General features: G+C 43.4%; 1 protein-coding gene across 2 annotated transcripts in view; it reads left to right on the forward strand.

The window, feature by feature from the left end:
* Positions 1–21937, forward strand: part of SLC1A2 (solute carrier family 1 member 2) — a 401007-nt gene that overhangs the window by 216706 nt on the left and 162364 nt on the right. For both annotated transcript variants that reach the window (XM_086959544.1, XM_086959542.1), the window contains exon 2: positions 21334–21482. In XM_086959544.1, the coding sequence (XP_086815670.1) occupies positions 21334–21482 (149 nt within the window). The remainder of the gene's footprint in view (positions 1–21333; positions 21483–21937) is intronic.

Below are 21937 nucleotides of genomic sequence, written 5' to 3' on the forward strand. Positions count from 1 at the left end.
ACCGGCCGCGGCTGTGGGTGCCTTAAGTGGCTGCACCCACCTCCAAGGGGATGTCTAGGGGGGTCTATAGTACCCCCTTAACCCCTTCCAGAGGACTGCCATCAGGGGGCGCGCTTACATTGCGCCTTCTGATGGCTTCCAGTCACTCACTGCACCCACTTGCAAATAGAACTTTCTCCTCCCATAAAAGTGTAGGCCGGTTGCTACCTGCACAGAGGAACACGGAGCAGCGTTGTAGCTGTGTTTCCTGTGTCACTTGAATGCACAGCCATGGGGGCAGCACAAGCTCATGGCTGTCCTGAAGTCAGTCAGTGGCGGCTCCTCAACTAAGTGCTATAAATAAAGGAAATATAAAATGATAATAAGTTGTTGTTATTATCATTTTATTTATTCCTGCTGTGGTGTCTTTGTGTCGGACAGAGTGGGACTGGGCGTTTCTGATCTCTAAGCAGGGGGAGGAGTGATGGGCGTTCTTTCAGTGTGCAATGACTGTTTGGGTGGCCATCTTGGGCCAGCTCCACAGTCATGTGCACTTTCCATTTTCTCCCACCAGGTTGCATTACAGCCCCTACCTAGGTTCCCATTCCCTGGCTGACCGCCGAACCACGGCACTCAGACCAGTCACAATGCTGCACTGCTAACTTGTGATTTGTCAGGGGAGTCAGGGGAACCTGGGTGCTTCCTGTTCCGGCCCAGCTAAGGGACGATGCGGAGAGACGACTGAAGAGAGAAAAGACGTGGTGGGGGATTAATAATTATAGAACAAGTCAAGGCAGTACATCTCAATAAAAAAACTTTTTTTATTGAGATGTACTGGGCCATCATCAGGATAAGTTTTGCACAAATTACAAAGACAACTGATATGGACACTAACAAAATAGGAAGGGGTAATGACACCCCACAGCCAAGATGCCTCAAAAATACTAATTATTAACACCAAAAACAGGGTCTGGGCTCTCTGGCAATAAGGACAAGCCTCACCAGAATAATGATAAACCAAGAACAGGTACCAATATTGCCACGTAATTTTACACTGGATCTCGGATGATCACTCGAATGACTGAATAAAGCAGTAATTCTCAATGAACCAGATTTCAGAATAAATCATTTATGTTTTATTTTTTGATTTAAGTGCATGTATCTATTTAGTATGCAATTTTTTGTATTTTTTAATCAAGGAACATTTCGTTAGTTCCACGCTATTAAACTGAACACAGAATTGAAACAAATGACATTAGGCAAAAACAGTAATTTGAACAGACAAAAATCAACTCACACTCGTCAGTCATACCACACAAGACAATCAGGATATATTTACAATTATTTACAAACAATATAGTATCACAGTGGAAAAATAAAGCATTGGAAAACAACAGATCAACAAAATCATTATTTTCTGAAATGATCAAGGGTTCCTAATGCTGAGTAGAAGAGGTCTACGCGTTTCGATAACCCCTGGATTCGGGGAAATCTCATCCGGACCATGTGCCTGTGAATGGAGAACGAGATTGAATCAACACGGGGGGGACAAAACCAAACTCCTCACAACGCTACAGTGTGGGGAACAAATGAACTAATCATACCTCTCAATGGCCGACTTTACTTTTGTGGATGTCACTGTAGGTAAAAAAATTAGGTGGAATTAAGCCTCTCTAGTGAAAGCGCCCGAGGGGCAGAAATTCAATCATGACCAGAACATTCATTCGTGTCTACTTACATCTTGTTACGCCTAATGCGGCTGTTAGTGCGACTGAAGGGCAGCTTGGGTAGTTGCGGGTTGCTGGGGGGGGCAAAGGAAATGGTTTGAGTAAGTTTGCGGGAAGCGATTGGAGTCCTTATTTCTCATTTGAGACAATGACCACTTACTGTTTAGTAGGTAGCGCAGGGAGTTCACGTTTATCTATGTTGAAGTTGAGCGAATCTGTAACGTGCTCCAGAAGCCTATAAGTGAAATGGAGCTAGAATCAGGTATCCAAACAAATTGAAGCGTTCGCCTAGTTAGCGGGGATGTCTTGGTTTTGGGTCAGCGTCTTACCTGGAAGCGTCGTGTCCGCTGTCTGCTACAGGGGGTCTGCGCTCATCGGTCTCTGTGCGATTTGTCCAGTGACCGGCACCTTCCAGTCGGTGAACTGGCTCTCGCGTTCGGTTGTGTTAAAACTCACTTCCTGGTTGCCCGAGGATTCTGGGGATGAGAGGTATGATTAGTTCATTTGTTCCCCACACTGTAGCGTTGTGAGGAGTTTGGTTTTGTCCCCCCCGTGTTGATTCAATCTCGTTCTCCATTCACAGGCACATGGTCCTGATGAGATTTCCCCGAATCCAGGGGTTATCGAAACGCGTAGACCTCTTCTACTCAGCATTAGGAACCCTTGATCATTTCAGAAAATAATGATTTTGTTGATCTGTTGTTTTCCAATGCTTTATTTTTCCACTGTGATACTATATTGTTTGTAAATAATTGTAAATATATCCTGATTGTCTTGTGTGGTATGACTGACGAGTGTGAGTTGATTTTTGTCTGTTCAAATTACTGTTTTTGCCTAATGTCATTTGTTTCAATTCTGTGTTCAGTTTAATAGCGTGGAACTAACGAAATGTTCCTTGATTAAAAAATACAAAAAATTGCATACTAAATAGATACATGCACTTAAATCAAAAAATAAAACATAAATGATTTATTCTGAAATCTGGTTCATTGAGAATTACTGCTTTATTCAGTCATTCGAGTGATCATCCGAGATCCAGTGTAAAATTACGTGGCAATATTGGTACCTGTTCTTGGTTTATCATTATTCTGGTGAGGCTTGTCCTTATTGCCAGAGAGCCCAGACCCTGTTTTTGGTGTTAATACTTTTGCAGAAGCTGTTCTGCGAGGCCCTCTGTATGCCCCATGTGGAGGGTTTGACTTTGTTTTGACCAAAGTCTTTTTGGTGTTGCATGTTTGTTTGAGTTATATTTTGGTTTTGAATATTTTGGTTACGTCACAAGTGAATCCTAGCACAGTATGTCTGAAGATCAAACATTTGCCTACAATGAGGAACATATAAAAAACCTTTTGGCAAAACCCCCTCCCTTCACTTCAGCTACATTAAGCACAACTGCCAGAAATCAGAATGAGACAGAGAAACTTTTGAGACTCAAAAAGAAACAAATTCGCACAGACCTACATGGTCATTATCTCCTCCAGCATTTGCGAGCTGGCACAATACCAGGAGGATTACAGATTAAAAATATTCCCGTGATATTCACCGATGACCCCGTTTACAAGAAAGGGTACAGTTTTATAGAGACAAAGTGTAGCCGAGACCTCATGGTCCTAACGGTTGAGACAGCACAAAGGATCTCGTTGCAACAATTAGAAGAGATTAAAACTCTGGAAAGCGAAATACAAACTAACCAACTTATTCCGGATGCTAAATCATTACTGGAGAAAGTCGAAAAGGACATTCTAGAATTTAAAGACTATACAATTAATCAAAAAGAAAATCAGTTTCAAAAGGATAAGAAAAACTTCAACTTCGAAAAAACATATCCCTACCTCCAAACTGACTTTTACTCCAGAGTTGAGTCAAGAAGATTCTTAGGAGAATATCAAGGACGATCGAATAACAAGTTCATCTCCTTCTCAGACACCTCTTCAGCATCAAGTAATAGTGATAGTGACGGTTATAACCAAAGAAGAGGAGGAAATAAAAGAGGAACTTTCCAACAGCAACCAGGACCCTCTGCAGGTCCTTTTTTAGGAAGAGGCCAACCAGAAAACCGAGCGCGCCCACGGTACAACCAACCATGGGAAATGTCGACACGGAGGAGGAACTACAAGAATTGGTAGTTTCCCCAATCTTCAACCTGTCTAATAAAATTCTCACATCATCAGAGAGAAGTATACTGGAAAAAGGTCTTTCTTTCGTCCCCAGGAGACGCACCAACTTTGTCAAACTAAAAATGGAGGCCCTAGAATTTTGCCGAAAAATTAAACTCAAATCCTTCTTCGCCCTAACACCAGTGAATCCACCGCTAGAAGTGACCGGATTGAAAAGAAAATCTAAATTTTGCCCACCAGCCAACAAAATTGCGAAAGACACTATTACTTTTGAAAAAACAATCATATCAGCAATAAGTAAAATGGAAGAAAAGAAAAATTGGATTAAATTTAACATCTCATATGCTGAAAAATGTGCTTTGGAGAACCTGAAAAAAGACACTTCAATCGTAATCAAACAGGCAGATAAGGGCGGAGCCATTGTTGTTTGGGACACTGAAAATTACAAAAAAGAAGTAATGAGTCAACTACAGAATGTCAAATACTACAAGAAAATAAACCATAATCCCACCACAGAATTACAACAGCAACTGCATCCAATTCTGGAAAAAGGCCTAGCAGAAGGTATAATTGGTAAAAAAGAATTTGAATATTTGAAATGTAACACCCCTCGAACACCTTTATTTTATGTCTTACCCAAGATCCACAAAGATGAACAAAATCCCCCCGGTAGACCCATCGTCTCGGGATGCGAGTCACTATTCGAACCAATTTCTAAGTTCGTTGATTTTTTCTTGAAACCGTTTATGACAGAAGTTAAATCCTTTCTTCGAGACACGACTGATTTTATGAACAAACTTCCCACTATCCCATTCGATCAAAATTCAGACTTTTTAGTCACCATGGATGTTTGCTCGCTATATACCCAGATCCCCCAGAGTGACGGACTAGATGCAATACAGTTCTTTCTGGACCAACGACCAAGACCCACGAGAGTACCAACGGAATTCATTGTGCAACTGGCCACATTGGCACTAAAGAAAAACTTCTTTAATTTCAACGGAGATTTCTTTTTTCAAATAAGTGGGGTAGCCATGGGTTGCCCCTTTGCACCGGAGTTAGCCATACTTTTTATGGCATTATTTGAAGAGAAGTTTGTGTACCAGTCTAATCCATTCAAAGACAAGATCACAAGTTGGAGTCGATATATCGACGATGTCTTTATGACATGGAAAGGAACGGAAGATGAATTGAATGAATTCCACCAATGGCTTAATGCGAGAACGGAGGAAATTAAATTCACAATCAACTACTCCAAAATCAAAATGGCATTTCTTGATGTTGAAGTTCATCCAACAGATGACGGTCTGGTCACAACATTGTATAAAAAACTGACGGACAGAAACAAGGCACTGCATTTCGACAGTAGCCACCCACGGAATTTGAGAGAGAACCTTCCCTTTTCACAATACCTGCGGATCAAGCGAAATTGCTACTACAAGGACGCATACATGCTACATGCTGCTAACCTGACCGAAAAACTATCTCAAAGAGGCTACCCAAAAAAACTTCTTCAAAGAACAATGAAAAGAGTTTGGTGGATCCCCCGAGACACCCTATTAACAAACAAGGTTAAACCACCACAAAATAGGATGGTTTGCGTCTCTACATTCTGCCCGAATTCAAATGAACTCAAAAAAACAATCCTACAAAATTGGCATCTAGTGGAAAACATCGATGAGTCACTTAAGGAGAAACCATTATTTGCCTTCAAAAAGGATCAAAGTGTAGCTAATCATCTGGTCCGAGCAGCACTTAAACCAAACATAACCACAATCACCACTATGCTTGGTTTACCACCAGTACAAGGACATCATAGATGTGGCTCTTGCATTTGCTGTGCCAGTACTGAGGAAGGAAATCTTTTCCAACACAAACAAATATCGTGGAAACATGACAAATTTACTAATTGTAAATCTAAGTTCGTCATATATGGTATCAAATGCCCCTGTGACAAAATTTACATCGGTAAAACCAGTCAAGAAGTGCGTTGTCGCATTACCCAGCACAAATCACGCATAAAAAAGAATGTGCTAACAGCCCCATTAGTCAGCCATTGGATCAATCACAAACACACCGTTGAGGAATTAAGATGGACAGTAATTGCAAAAATTGAAAAGGACCCCAGAGGTGGTGACATGGAGGAGAAATTGTCACACACTGAAGCAATGCTGATAGTGAAATTTAACTCCGCCATAAATGGTCTCAATGAACTCTCAGAACTTTATCGCCTTTAATTTGCTGACTTGTCTGAGACCCAAACCGCTGTTTCCCTACTAGACCGTGAGTGACGGCTCAACACATTTTAGATGTCTGAACGCGGCCCGTCCCCATGGCAACAGGCTAACCTACAATCCCCAGAATCCTCGGGCAACCAGGAAGTGAGTTTTAACACAACCGAACGCGAGAGCCAGTTCACCGACTGGAAGGTGCCGGTCACTGGACAAATCGCACAGAGACCGATGAGCGCAGACCCCCTGTAGCAGACAGCGGACACGACGCTTCCAGGTAAGACGCTGACCCAAAACCAAGACATCCCCGCTAACTAGGCGAACGCTTCAATTTGTTTGGATACCTGATTCTAGCTCCATTTCACTTATAGGCTTCTGGAGCACGTTACAGATTCGCTCAACTTCAACATAGATAAACGTGAACTCCCTGCGCTACCTACTAAACAGTAAGTGGTCATTGTCTCAAATGAGAAATAAGGACTCCAATCGCTTCCCGCAAACTTACTCAAACCATTTCCTTTGCCCCCCCCAGCAACCCGCAACTACCCAAGCTGCCCTTCAGTCGCACTAACAGCCGCATTAGGCGTAACAAGATGTAAGTAGACACGAATGAATGTTCTGGTCATGATTGAATTTCTGCCCCTCGGGCGCTTTCACTAGAGAGGCTTAATTCCCCCCAAATTTTTTTTACCTACAGTGACATCCACAAAAGTAAAGTCGGCCATTGAGAGGTATGATTAGTTCATTTGTTCCCCACACTGTAGCGTTGTGAGGAGTTTGGTTTTGTCCCCCCCGTGTTGATTCAATCTCGTTCTCCATTCACAGGCACATGGTCCTGATGAGATTTCCCCGAATCCAGGGGTTATCGAAACGCGTAGACCTCTTCTACTCAGCATTAGGAACCCTTGATCATTTCAGAAAATAATGATTTTGTTGATCTGTTGTTTTCCAATGCTTTATTTTTCCACTGTGATACTATATGGTTTGTAAATAATTGTAAATATATCCTGATTGTCTTGTGTGGTATGACTGACGAGTGTGAGTTGATTTTTGTCTGTTCAAATTACTGTTTTTGCCTAATGTCATTTGTTTCAATTCTGTGTTCAGTTTAATAGCGTGGAACTAACGAAATGTTCCTTGATTAAAAAATACAAAAAATTGCATACTAAATAGATACATGCACTTAAATCAAAAAATAAAACATAAATGATTTATTCTGAAATCTGGTTCATTGAGAATTACTGCTTTATTCAGTCATTCGAGTGATCATCCGAGATCCAGTGTAAAATTACGTGGCAATATTGGTACCTGTTCTTGGTTTATCAAAAATACTAAGACAGATTAATTATTCAACAAATTCAATCAATAAATCAGGGATTTGTCAAGCGCACTACTCACCCGTGAGGTCTCAAGGCACTGGGGGTCAATGTGGGCAGCTCCGTAAGGGTCATTCGAAGAGCCAGGTCTTGAGGTACTTCCTGAATTGGTCAGTGTTGGGCTTCATCAGAGGTGAGGAGGGAGTTTGATCAAGGTCTTGGCTGCGAGGTAGGAGTAGAGATCTTTAACTGCAAGGGAAGAGAATGTGGTGTAATGTCCGGAATTGCCAACCTCAGCACTGGAGAGCCAGTCTGAGAGTCAGCATTCTGACATTTTTGACAAATCACTTAATCTACTCGTACCAACCCAAAAAATGAATGGTCCTTGTGTAATGTAACTGGTGCACATGTAAAGCACTACAATGCCACCGAGTTCGCCCTATATGAAAAAGAAAAGTTGCTGCGTATACTTTGCAACTGCAACTAATCATGTGATCCAACAGAGGTTGGGAAACAAATGAGGGGGCACTCACTGGGGTCTTTTTTGTTTTACAATTTTATAGAGTGTGGACTCAATCCCAAGGTTATGGAGCACTTATCATGAGCTTCTGTTACAATACTAAAGGTAATATTCTTTTATAAGCAGGGCAGATGAGATAATTTGCCGAGAATCACAAGATGTTGAGGCAATGCCCAGACTCGAACCTGGTTCTATAGTCAGCAGCTTTAGCCGTAACACCACATACATAAAGAATGAAACATTCTCACTGTACAGAGCAGAGGTAGAAGGTCCCATACAGTCGAGACTGAGGTACTGCGCACATTATTGTAGGGTGGTGGAGCCTAGAGTCATCAGAGGCCTACACTGCGATCAAATAATTAGAGGCACACACTGGTTGCTAGCACTGCGGCGGGAAGACCCAGAGCGGTCTTCCGATGTTTATTTATCTCCTCGGATCGAGCCCGCCCCGAGGAGCGAGTGCACAGGAGTGAAACAAAGTAGTGGAGAGCCTGGGTGGCTCTCTACATCTCTCCTTTTCTTTAGACATGGTCCATCAAGATTCTTCAGAGTTACGGGGAGCTGCACACAAAGTCTCTCAGCCGCTGACTGAGTGAAGGGTTCGGCCGAAAACCATACCTCTGGCTCCTGGAGTTGGAACTGGCCACTGCATCCTTTGGAGTGGACGGGGGAGAAACAGTCACAAGTCCTTGGCGTGACCCACTGGCCTCAAGGACAAACCCTCTGAGATCTGCCTGCAGGGAACTTGGTGGAGAAACTAGCGGTCCTGGCAAGCCGATAGAGGTGAGGCTTGGGCTGTCCTTCTGACCTCCTGACTCTTCCTGGTCAACAACATGTCCCGCTTGTCTACTTGTAGCTTGATACGTTCCTCATGACCACTTGTTGCCCTCACTGAGCGTGACCATGGTCCATTGAATCTTGATAATAACCCATTCTTCCGGTTCATACCATGTTCTAAACTTCCATCCTGGGTGTCTGTCTTTGACTATGACGCAGTCCCCCACTCTTAGCTGCAGTTCTGTTGCTCTGCGGGCTTCACTCGCCTTTTAATTCGGTGATGTTCTGCTCGCTTTGGCGGTTTCATTGTCCCATTCCGACGGTTTCCACATTGGGTCAGTTGGGATGCTGTCCCCCGGGGGCCTTTTGAAGAGCAGATGAGCAGGTGCACACTTGGTCGTGCTGTATGGCGTCTGCCTGGAGGCGTCAAGAAAATGGTCGAGTGCCGCTTCTGCATCTGCACCTCGATCAACAATGCGCAAGGCCCGGTTGAGTGCTGCATCAGATGGTCCACCCCCCCCGTTGGCTTCTGGTCACAGCATGGTGATCTTTCTGTGTCGAATCGTCTTCTTCGCCAAGTATTCCTGGAACTCCTGACCCTGGAAGGGAGGTCCATTGTATGAGTATATTTCATCGGGTAACCCCATAAGTGCAAAGCTCTTCTCCAGGACTCTCCGGACATGCACGAACGCTGTAGACGTCACCACCTCCACGATCGGGAACTTTGAGAAGGAGTTAACCACCACTAGCATGTTGCGACCATCTGGAAAGCTTCCTAAGTGGATGCTGATCTTGGTCCACGGGCATTCGCTGGGTTCTTCCATGATTACCGGCGCCGGGTACCCACCAGTGATGGTGCAAGCGTGACATTGTCTCACCATGTCCTCCACCATGGCATCCTGGGTGGGTACCACACCTAGTTCCGCAGTCTGGCCTTGGTCTTCACCATTCTTGGTGGCTGTTGTGTGCCAGCTGGAGGAACCAGTGTTGCAGCCTCTTCGGGAATATGATGACGTGTTCCCTCAGCATGACACCTCGGTCTCCTACACTTAGTTCATGGCAGATTTGCCAGATCTGTTTCCAAAGGTGGCTTTCTTTGGCTCGGAGGGCCTGAGCCCAATCCAGGAAATGTGCCAATTCGTTGCTCAACAGGGTGGATTTCACTCTGACCAGTGTTTCGTCATCCTCCCATGCTTCGCCGATCTCCTCTAGCGTCATGGCGGTGGAGCGGGCCTCCTGAGAGATCATTTTCACAAATGCCTCAGAGTACGATACAACCACCAGTGCACTCAGAGGGACTAGGGACTCAGGGTGCCTTGAGCGGTAGCCCGCCAGATTGTGTACGCCCAGACGGAAGACGACTTTAAAGTTGTAGGCCTGTAGCTGCACCATCTCTCTATTCTTGGAGGAGCCAGTTTCGATGACCCAGTAAATAGCGGTAGCAGTGGCTTGTGGTCGGTGGTCACTTGAAATTCCTGTCCTTACAAGTACAGGTGAAAATGCTGGCACTCCCATTTTATTGCCAGCGCCTGGTTTCAGTGTCCGATAGTGCCCTGCTGGCGTACGCCACCAGCCTCCAAATCTCATGACTGTGCTCCTGAAGGAGGACTCCTCACAGGCCTAGTGAGCTGGCCTCGATGACCAGTTTGGTGCATCGCCCCGGGAGGAAGTAGCCCATCACTGTCTGGTCCATGAATGCGGCCTTGATGTTGTTGAACGCAGTATTATTCCCACTTGTGGTCACTGTGGGTGAGGATGCGATGTGGTACTGACAGTGAGGCCAGATTCTGGATGTATCTGCCACATTATGTGGGCATGCTGAGAAAACTGCATGGAGTTTCTTTGGGGTGCTAGCTACACGTATGGCCACCGCCTTCTTGTGTCCTTCTTGTACCCTTCTCTGGTGAAGACGTACCCGTAGAAGTCGACTGATTCTTGGTAGAATGGTTCAGGTAAGGGATGGCTACAAGGGATTTTGTTTTCAAAATTGATTCACTGAAATTATATGTTATTTATTGGTTCTATAGCAAATTGAACCTAATGTATCCTCGGGATTGCTCTAATGTTCATCACCAATTTCAAACAGTAAACAAATACTATCAAGAGAAGAAAATAAAATAAACACACAGCAAGAAGAGAAAATATTCAAAATTATTTATATTGAAATTGATCAGTTCAAAAATTTCATGGGCATAAATATGGGACAAAACTCTTCACATAAAAGTTATAAAAGGCAGTATGTCTGTATCAACTAATCAGTTCATAACAGTGCATCAACTCTAGTAATAACAAAGGAAAACCAAAATCATAAATGCATCATGGTGTCCTTCAATACGAATAACGTTGAGGAGTTGTAGTATTAGGTCAACGTTTCGGTCTTGTATGTTTTCATCTGTCAGACCATCATCAGGACTAAGCTTTTCATAAAGTAAAAACCCCTCGGGTACATCAAATGTAAGAAGCTAACTTTCAAGGATGGCCGCTGATTCCAGCCGGATATAATTAGCCAAAGGCAGCTGCTCACGAGGCAATCTCTCGGGCTCCAGTTGAACAACTTGCCTTTGACTGCAGAGCGTTTTTGAGCCCTAATCAAACATTGTGAGTATTCCTGATTATTCTGGATACCAAACATCTCCATCTAACAAGCTCTTTAAATACAAATAAGAGTCTTTAAGGTTTACTTGGCTAATTATATCCGGCTGGAATCAGCAGCCATCCTTGAAAAAGGTCTGACAGATGAAAACATACAAGACCGAAACTTCGACCTAATACTTCAACTCCTCAACATTATTCGTATTGAAGGACACCATGATGCATTTATGATTTTGGTTTTCCTTTGTTATTACTAGAGTTGATGCACTGTTATGAAAGGATTAGTTGATACAGACATACTGCCTTTCATAACTTTTATGTGAAGAGTTTTGTCCCATATTTATCCCCATGAAATTTTCTAACTGATCAATTTCAATATAAATAATTTTGAATATATTCTCTTCTTGCTGTGTGTTTATTTTATTTTCTTCTCTTGATAGTATTTGTTTACTGTTTGAAATTGGTGATGAACATTAGAGTAATCCTGAGGATACATTAGGTTCAATTTGCTATAGAACCAATAAATAACATATCATTTCAGTGAATCAATTTTGAAAACAAAATCCCTTGTAGCCATCCCTTACCTGAACTATTCACTGCCCAAGCCGACAAGGGTATATTGGGTTTCCCCACCTTTTTGATCTTGGTAGAATGAGCAATTTAATTTGTAGAGGGTCAGATCGTAATATTTGAGCCGCTGGTGGGTGGCCCGGAGGTGAGTGTGGTGTTCTTCCAAGGTGTTCGGAACACCAGGATGTCGTCGCTCAAGTTAATGACATCTTGCAACTATGACAGTACTTCCCTGAAGGCATTCTGGAAGGCCTTGGCTGCCGATGATACTCCAAAACTCTTGTACCTCCTGAGGCCGACGTGAGTTGAGAATGTGGTGATATATCTGCTCTCGGGTTCGAGCTCCAACTGGTGGTTTCCTGCGTTCAAATCCAGCTTAGAAAACCACTTGGCTCCGTACAGATCCACGACAATGTCATCAATTGTGGGTGTAAGGTGGCGTTCCCTCTTGACCGCCAGGTTTCATTGTGTGATGTTGTGATGGGATGGGACCTCTGTGCCCTGTGTCTCTAATGAAGACTGTTTCATTGTGTGATGTCGTGATGTGAACGGACCTCTGTGCCATCTCTATATGGAGACTGTTTCATTCTGTGATGTCATGATGTGAACGAACCTCTGTGCCATCTCCATATGGAGACTAATTCATTGTGTGATGTTCTGATGTGATTGGACCACTGTACCCTCTCTATATGGAGACAGTTTCATTTTGTGATGTTGTGATGTGATAGGACCTCTGTGACATCTCTATATGGAGAATGTTTCATTGTGTGAAGTCATGATGAGATTGGACCTCTGTGACTTCTCTATATGAGGTTTGATCTCATGACGACATCACACAATGAAAGAGTCTTCATACAGAGAGGGCACAGAGGTCTGAACCTATCATGACATCACACAATGAAAGAATCTCCATACAGAGAGGGCACAGAGGTCTGAACCTATCATGAGATCACACAATGAAAGAGTCTCCATACAGAGAGGGCACAGAGGTCTGAACCTATCATGACATCACACAATGAAAGAATCTCCATACAGAGAGGGCACAGAGGTCTGAACCTATCATGACATCACACAATGAAACAGTCTCCATACAGAGAGGGCACAGAGGTCCAAACCTATCATGACATAACACAATGAAAGAGTCTCCATACAGAGAGGGCACAGAGGTCCAATCACATAACATCACACAATGAAAGAGTCTCCATATAGAGAGAGCACAGAGGTCTGAACCTATCATGATATCACACAATGAAACAGTCTCCATATAGAGAGGGCACAGAGGTCCAATCACATCACATCACACAGTGAAACAGTCTTCATTAGGGAGATGGCACAGAGGTTCATTCACATCACAACATCACACAATGAAAGAGTCTCCATACAGAGAGGGCGCAGAGGTCTGAACCTATCATGACATCACACAATGAAAGAGTCTCCATATAGAGAGGGCGCAGAGGTCCAATCACATCACATCACACAGTGAAACAGTCTTCATTAGGGAGATGGCACAGAGGTTCATTCACATCACGACATCACACAATGAAACAGACTCCATATAGAGATGGGACTGGCCTCGAGCACATTATGACAACATAAAATGTAATTGTGCATGCACCATGGTAGTCTAGGTGCAATATGACAACACACAATGAAACCGTCTCCATATAGAGAGGGCACAGAGGTCCTATCACATCACAACATCACACAATGAAACAGTCTCCATATAGAGAGGTCATAGTGGTCCGATCACATCATAACATCGCAAAATGAAACTGTTTTACAATACAGATGGGGCAGGGCGCCGAAACGGTCTCACTGTTCATGCGACATTGTAGTATCGGCACATCATGACGCCACACAATAGCGTATTGTCACTGCACAGATGGGACATAGGCCACGCGCACATCACATCACGCTATGAAGGATTCTTACTGCATAGGTGAGACTGAGACAGAGACCGGAGCACATTATGACATCACGTAAAGAACCAGTCTCACTATGCAAATGGTACATAGAGGCCGCGCACATTATGCAACACACAATGAAACTGTCTCCATGTAGAGATGGGATAGAGGTCCGTGCATATTAAGGAACTTACACTGAAACTTTCTCCCTGCACAGAGGCGACTCCTTACAATGCCACTGGGCGAAGAGAGACAGACTCAGAGGTAAATGTAGGCAGGGAACTTAAGAGGTTCAGATACAGAACTAGACAGATGAGCGAGATGGAGGGACTGTTTACTCTTCCCCTGATGGAAGGTAGGGGCCCTGGGCTGCGGGCAACTGTGTAAGCCAAAGCGTCTCTGAAGCATCACAGAGTGAACGTGTTTAACTGCACCCTGTTGACGATGCAGACACACTGGGTGAGAAGGGTGCATAGAGCCACCCATCGCACAGTGTGCAGCAAACCCTTCGGGGGATGGCCGCGGAATCTTCCTTGCTTGGAATGCTGACCTCCGCCCGGGGCTTTCATTGTAAAGAGCTGTTCTGCATTATTTACAGATGGTGTCGGGTCATCAGTGGAAGCGAGCGAGGCTTAATATCCCCGCATGCCCTTCCCTTTGGAAACACTGGCAGAGTATGCACGGGACCCTGCTGCAACTGGCTTCAGCTTTAGCGTGACCTCTTGACCTCTGTGTTAGAGGTCACTGTTGTTGGTCACGTATGACGGATTCCGGGCAGCGTGTGTTCTGCTGTGTGGTCCTCGAAGGCCGCAGGGGGCGTAGTTTAGGGATCAAGGAACTTGAAGGGTGGGCAAAAGGTAGATCGTCATAAATGTCTGCTTCCCCACTAGACTATACCGTGTGATCCTCGATACAGCACCATATAACTCTCCATCATTAGGTCCCTTTTCTCTCAATCCGGAACGCACCTAGAAATCGGCTGAATCAAGTTTAAAGCGCTGCACAAGGTTGCACGCGGCCAGAAATATTTTATCAATTGGCTGCAGCAAGAGCATTGTCCTATTCGATTAAGCTTTTTGTTTCGACCAAAATACCCTAAATGAGGCACATCTAGAAAGAGGATGATCAGGGATTTAAGTGTGGGGAAACAACCGCGGGTCACTAAAAGGGGTGTGGCTAATGTCATGAAGGGTGTGGCTTAAACATAAAACCTATATTTCTGTGATGTCCATAGTGAGCCATCCAACTTGTGTTCTGGTTCCTCGCCTTGCTTTCTGTTATGGGTGTCAAGAAATACATAACGCTGCGCATCATATAACGCCAGGGCTATTGGGCTTGTCAATGGTCGACAACGAGTTATCACCCATTGGATACCTAGGCATGTCCTGATATTACATATTAGTAATGCAGTGTTATAGACACGTTCTATATAGCGTGGCAGTTAAAACACTTAGATATTTTTTTTACAGAACTTCGCAGAAGAATTTACAGCTTTGCAAGATGGTTGACTGAAGTAGCATGTGCGGTGTCCGACTTAGAGTCGGTTTATCTCTCACTGATGTTGTGTGAACATCGCTCTAAGGCTGTGTGCCACTGTGCCCATCTCAGAAGTGTGTGTAGAGCATTTTATCAAACAATAGTGTATTTCCCAGAGGGCCTGAAAGAAATTGTTGTTACACTGGCAAATGTATATCAGTCATCCTCTTAACTAAAAATTGTTGGTCATGTGAAGGCTTTAGATGGGTAATCCCATTAAGAGGAATACAAATTGTACACACCTTTAGTGTCATAACGTAATTCAAGTTCATAGACCCTAATAGGACCGTGTCAGAATAATTGTATGACATCATCAGTGATGTCATCAATTATGTCATTTGAGATGTCACCATTGATATCATCAGTGATGTCATTTAATATGTCCTAAGTGATGTAAAATGTGAGGTCATTAGTAGGCATGGCAGGGGGACAAGTTCTAGTTAGCTCAGTAAACTATAACTAGGTAATTCCAGTGCATTTTATGCAAAATTCCTAACATTTCTGAAAGTCCACTGTTATACCACATTACGTAATTATTATAATTAAAATGTTACTGCACATATACGGGAATGATGAATGTGAGTGGCTCTTGCTTATACCACTTGTGTGATTTTCGTGCATTTTTTTTACTGCGAAATGCGTACTTGCGTCAAAAACGGACACAAGGGCACATTTTATTTTTAAACATGGCGCTTAGAGACAGATTGGCATTTCACATAATCTTCCTTCTTATTTCCGAACATTTGTGGAATTATACATAATCAAATTGCACAAATTTTGTACACCTTGGTAAAAATGGTCACCTTCGACATTCTTTGGTGGCGGTGTTCGTAAAGAGAGGTGATACTGCAAGCAGTGGTGGCTGCTGCAAATATGACTTCAGGGGGGCAGTGCAGGGAAGAAAAATACACACTTACCTTTCGCTGCCGGCCGCCAAGATCATCTGCTCCCCATGCAATCCCAGTGCTTCCCTCATGCAATTACTCCCAGCATGAGAGGAGTGCCGGTATTGGGCAGACTGGGCCAGTTTCACACTCCAGCAGGGACTGGGAGCCTGTGGCACTGAGCACTGCTCACATCTCTGACGTATATCTTGTAGATATCCAAGTGCGCATGTCAGTTTGGCCACCCTAAGAAGGCTAAACCGATATGTCCACTATTACTGCCTACCATCACGCCGCCCCCTGCTGCTGAAAAACGCCCCAGACTCGCGGACTGGAAGTGAAATATGAAAGGACAGTATAATAGTTTCATTGTCATTTTATTTTTCTTCTGCCTGAAGCGTAATGAAGGTGCCGCCCCTGAATGCAAGTAACCCGTCAAATAGACCATGGGAATGCCTAAATTCGACCGTTCTTACTCTTTAGTACTGCTTTTCAGTAGCACAGAATTGACACTATGATGCTGAAATAAGGAGGACATTATTTTTAGTACAAGTACTTTGTTATATTAGATAAAATAATAAAATATTCAATAAATTGAATATTATGTTTTCCCATACTTTGTTTACAAATCAAGATGTGCAGACAGATGTAGCCAAGCTCATTATGATGTTTATTACTTCTTATCAAGATAATTGCCATGTGATTTATAAAACTGATAACATGACTTATAAAGTACTCTTGACGTTAAATTAATACTCCGAGTTGACCCAGAATACACCCAATGGAGGCTTCGCTCTCATCTTCGTTTAGGTGTGAGTACTGTCAAAGAAGGCTTCCGTGCTCTGCATTTTCGGTTGAGCCTGCAAATTGCATTTATTAAAATCTGTGATCACACAAAAATTGGGTGTTTGTGTAGGAGCGGAGCTTCCCATGGCGAGGAAACACACACATTTAAAGTGACTATTGGAAGTTTCTAGAATCAAGGCACATGAGGAAAGGTTTGTGAGTCTACCCAGCACGTGTCAGGTATGACATCATCAGTAGCAGTGTGACTGGGAGGTACTCTCCTTCAATTGTGTCGATGCTTGTGTTTCACTGTTCTGCATAAACAAGTAACCTCTTGGAATAAAGCAAGGGTTTCTGAGTAGATACATTAAGAGGCCTAAAAAGATTGCTACTGCAGGGTTCATGGTGCAAAGCTAGCTCGACCAAACTTCTTCAAGAGTGTCCATAGGAAGATTTCACCAACAATTCTTCCTACAATCATTTTGTCTGGGAGAGAAACCGGTTTATCCCACAACCAGAGATGCCTTTTCATAAAAATACAGATGGCTAGAGACCAGGTACTCCTTTCCCAAGCAAACTGAGCATCTCAACTTAGTATTTCAAGACTGCCTGTTTAGTACATACTGTTTTCATTCATCAACCAAATAGGACAATGCCTATTTACAATATCTTGTACAGTCCACAGTATGATGAACATATATGTCGTGCACCGGTTGCATGTACAAACAGGTAGCATGCCATATTAAAGATACAAGTATTGCTCTTTGACACGAACATGTAAATGCCAAGACTCTGCAAATGTATGATTTAAATTTGCCTCGTGTGTGATATTTAAATCTTTAGCTTTTTCGGAACCTACATCTTTGAGCTGTAGGCAGTACAACTGCGGTCTACATATGATGTTGGATACAAATTTCATCCTTTCTGTTAGCACACTTTTCACTGGTAATAAGAGTGATGCCTCTGGCACGACACGGACACTGGTGTGTCCGCAGAACATTTTTTAAATTAAAAGTATGTCCCTTTAAAGTAACAGATACTTGTGAGTAGTCTGCTCTTACTGTACAGTGTGTTTGTTACACATATCTATTTATTAGCAATTTCTATAGGTGGACATGCATCAAAATAGGTAATTGCGATTCTATAATTGTGATTTTTAAGGAATCGCAGTCATAGAATCCCAATTGCCTATGCATGTTGGAATCGTAAAAAAGTTTACGATTCCTACACATTCCTTAAATGTGACTCACAAATTGCATCCTAATTTTTGCTTGTAGGAAGAGGTTGACTTGTACAACTCTCTGTTGGTGAAATGGATGTTTATTTCAAAGGGGAAGAGAGGTTTATAGCCTGGAATGTAAACTATTGAAATAATCATGGTTACTCGACACTAGACCATTGATCAGGGATTGGTGCAAAGAAAGGAAGATGTGGTTGGAGTTGTCTACAGTTGAAGAGTTGAGCATAATGTTGAGTGGAGTTGATGACGTTTGAAAAATAAATGTTAGCTGTGTCAGAAGAGTGAAGTAGGCAGAGTTTAGATTGTGTGGGTCAAGAAAGTTGGATGAGGAGAGATGGGAGGTGCAATGGGTCAATATCAACATATTCAGCAGTTTCTAGAATAAAGGAAGGTACGTTGTGACACTGGATGCTATTTGAAAGAGAAATACAGATCTGCTCTCTCTTTGTTAATCAGTGGTAGGACAACAGCAGATTTAAAGTCCTCCTGGAGGGACCAGAGAGTAGGGTGTGGTAGATGAGGGTGAAGGGCGTCGTCAGGACATTGGATGAGTGGGCTAACGGCTTGATCACTTGGGCCTGAAAGGGGCAAAAGGGGTGGATGAGCGGTTGGCCAATCTGACTGTCAGATAATTTCTAAGATTGTGAACAATCTTTAAAAAATGGCTAGTATGTGATCAATATATTAAGACTAATAAGAGATTTTAGTTGTTAATTAATTGTGTCTTTATGACTTAATGACTGCCAGGTACAAGATAAAGTGGTTTCGCTCATGATTCTATGAGTGTAAAATAATATGTCAATGCAATGGATTCCTGTATGGTATTAACCACGAACTGTTGTTGTAATTTTAGTTGCGCTGTACAGTTTTATATATTTCTGGATTCTTCTGCTGTTTAAGATAGCTTCACTTCTTTGATATCAGTCCCCAAAAAACCACACACTACAGTGGCTAGGTATTGAGTTTGAGATTCTACACATATCACCCAAGTGTAGAAACTTCAATAGAGCAGCAGTACCTCCTGCCTGAAAAAAAGGCAGAGACATCAGGTTCACAAGAGGTACATTGACACCTTTTTTGTCTTGCTGATTTGTCCCAGAGTGGCTTTGTCCAGGGTGCAAGTGTCCATGAGGGGAGAGGCAGCATTTGCCTTTTGAGCTTGGCTGTGGTCTGCACTATGAATGACAGAGTGGCGGGAGCATCTAGGGTTGTGTGGTCCTAGTTCATTAGCAGTAGATGTGTTGGTTGATAGATTGATGCATTTTTGGCTGAAAAAGGGGATTGTCGTTTTTGGTTTGGGTGTTTTTTAAATGCATATCTGGTGTCTTCAGGGAAAGATTCATTTGTTCCCGGGGATACGCTTTAGCTGGAACCTGGCATTCTGGAATGGATCTTGGAGGTTGGAGGAATGGTATTTAGTATGCTGATGGAACTAAGGAGGTCGAGGCAGGTGCTGGTTACTGATCGGATGAGGACAGTCAGTGCCATAACTCTCTTCAGTGTTGCACACAAAACATTTGTTTTTACAATGGCTTGTCTTACTGTGAATGAGGTGGTGAGAGCAGTGCTGTGGTTAGTGAGCCACGTACGGTTAGGAAACAGATTCTGTTTTGTCGTAACTGAGTTTGAGCAAGCTTATGGTTTTTCGTGGTTCTGAAGAGGTCAGCTCAATTTTTGGCCATTGTGGATTGAGTTTGTTAGTGGTGACCGGATTGCCACTGGAGCTGAAGTGATACAGGGGAACATGGCTACCAGTGATCTGGAGGCATAATTGGAGATACATGTTGTAGAGATCGCAGTAACAGTGACAAAAATCGGCTGACTTATGTAGGCAAAAGAAAGTGTTTGTTGTAAATAACAGAATGTGTGCATGTAGCTGGGCCATACTGGACTTTAAATGTTATTACATTAAAAGTAGTAACACTTAGTAGTGAATTGTTACATTTGTTGCACCCATTTGAGTGCAATGTAGCAGTAAAAGAATCTAGGGGGCATATTTACTAGAAAATGTTGGAGGCCAGAGCTGAGCCAAATTTGGCATTGCCGCGCTCCAACATTTTCAAAACAAAGGGATGTACCGTATTTACTACAATACGGCACACCCTGTCTTTTCCCTAGTGCTGGCACTAAATTTAGCTGCCTAGAGCCAACACAGACACCCTTGCACCAGGATGCCTGTGTTGTAGGGAATGATTGTTGATGTGCAGGAAAGTGCCCCATCCTGCACATAAACAATCCATAATGGCTATTCGTTACTTCTGTTTGTGCAGCATTCCGCAGCACACATAGAAGTAGAAAATCGTCATTATTTAATGATTGTTTATGTGCAGGATGGAACACCTTCCTCCACATAAACTAGACAATCATTAACCCCTTCGCTGCGGCGGCTATTCCGTCGCAGCACTAAGGGGGCGGGGTGGCCGCGCGGCGGGTTCATGCTGGTGAGGGAACCGCTCTGTCACCAGCCGCGGTTGTGCTGTGCTGATGACGGAGCGGTTCCGTCATGGCCCCGCCCGCTCAATAGAACACCCAGCGCAGGCGCGGAATCCGCACCGCGCAGGCGCGTCTGGCGGGCCATGACGGAACCGCTCCGTCATCAGCACAGCGCCACCGCGGCTGATGATGGAGCAGTTCCGTCATCAGCATGGAAAAGGTCAATAGCTTTTAGCTCTGTCTTTTTTTGCAGAAAAGCAAAAACGAGGAGAAATCAAAGTATTTCTCCACGTGCACCATGCTTACGACTGCTCTTGCATGGCATTAGCTATTCGTGCTGCCTCAGATTTGCACATCCTTGTAAATCTGGGGCAGCATCAGAAAACAATGGGTGTTTCTTTAGAAAGCCCGCAGCAACACCCTTTGCCACAGAGGACTGCGGCAGAAAGGCGCATACTAACAAGGTGGTGTTAAGCCACGCTAAGTTGCTTAGTTCCGCAATATAAATATAGAAAGCGCCCCCGTGGCAATAGTGGCTTGTAAATATGCCCTAGGAGTCTGTTTTAACTTTTTATAGTTTTCAGAGTTTGATGACAGGAGTAGCATTGATGTCTGCGCAGTCCTGCATGTTAACCCGTGGCTCACTGATCATTCATCAGAGCCCTGCCTATGATATTATTCATGTTAACTTACACATACCCTCTTCTTTCATTACCTGCAGTGCCAACAACATGCCTAAACAGGTGGAAGTGCGGATGAACGAGAGTCACCTGAGCACAGAAGAGGTTCGTCGGATAAATCCTCTGCGGGCATGCCTGAAAATCTGGAAGGCACTAACGGGCAACCTCCTCTTGACGCTCACTGTGTTCGGTAAGGAGGACTGTCATGTTTTTAAGAGCACTTACAAGGGTGCAGCACCATATTCAGCCTCTATTTAGTGATGAATACATTTAAAAATGCCACTGATTCCAGTACCAGCCAACAGATGTACAAAAAGTGCTCATTTACCATCTTTAAGTTGAGCATTCGAGACCTCTTGTATATACTTTAGTATATGTACTTTATGGGCTCTGTAGATCAACCCTAGGACTTGTCTGCTTCCACTTAGGGAGTTTTTTTCTGTTCTACTGCTTCGATTTAACTGTCTTGATAGAAAACGACCAGCAGCGGTTAGTAAAGTACCAGAATTGCTTTCTGCTGAGGGACTGTCTTTTATTTTTATTTTTCTGGCAACTGCCTCTATTAGCATTTTCTAGTTTTCAGTCCATAGACATTGTCCTCCACGAGCACCCATACACAATATTTTTTTCAAATCTTGTATTTTC

This window comes from Lissotriton vulgaris, chromosome 2_2, assembly GCF_964263255.1.
Source record: "Lissotriton vulgaris chromosome 2_2, aLisVul1.2, whole genome shotgun sequence".
Taxonomy (NCBI): Eukaryota; Metazoa; Chordata; class Amphibia; order Caudata; family Salamandridae; genus Lissotriton; species Lissotriton vulgaris.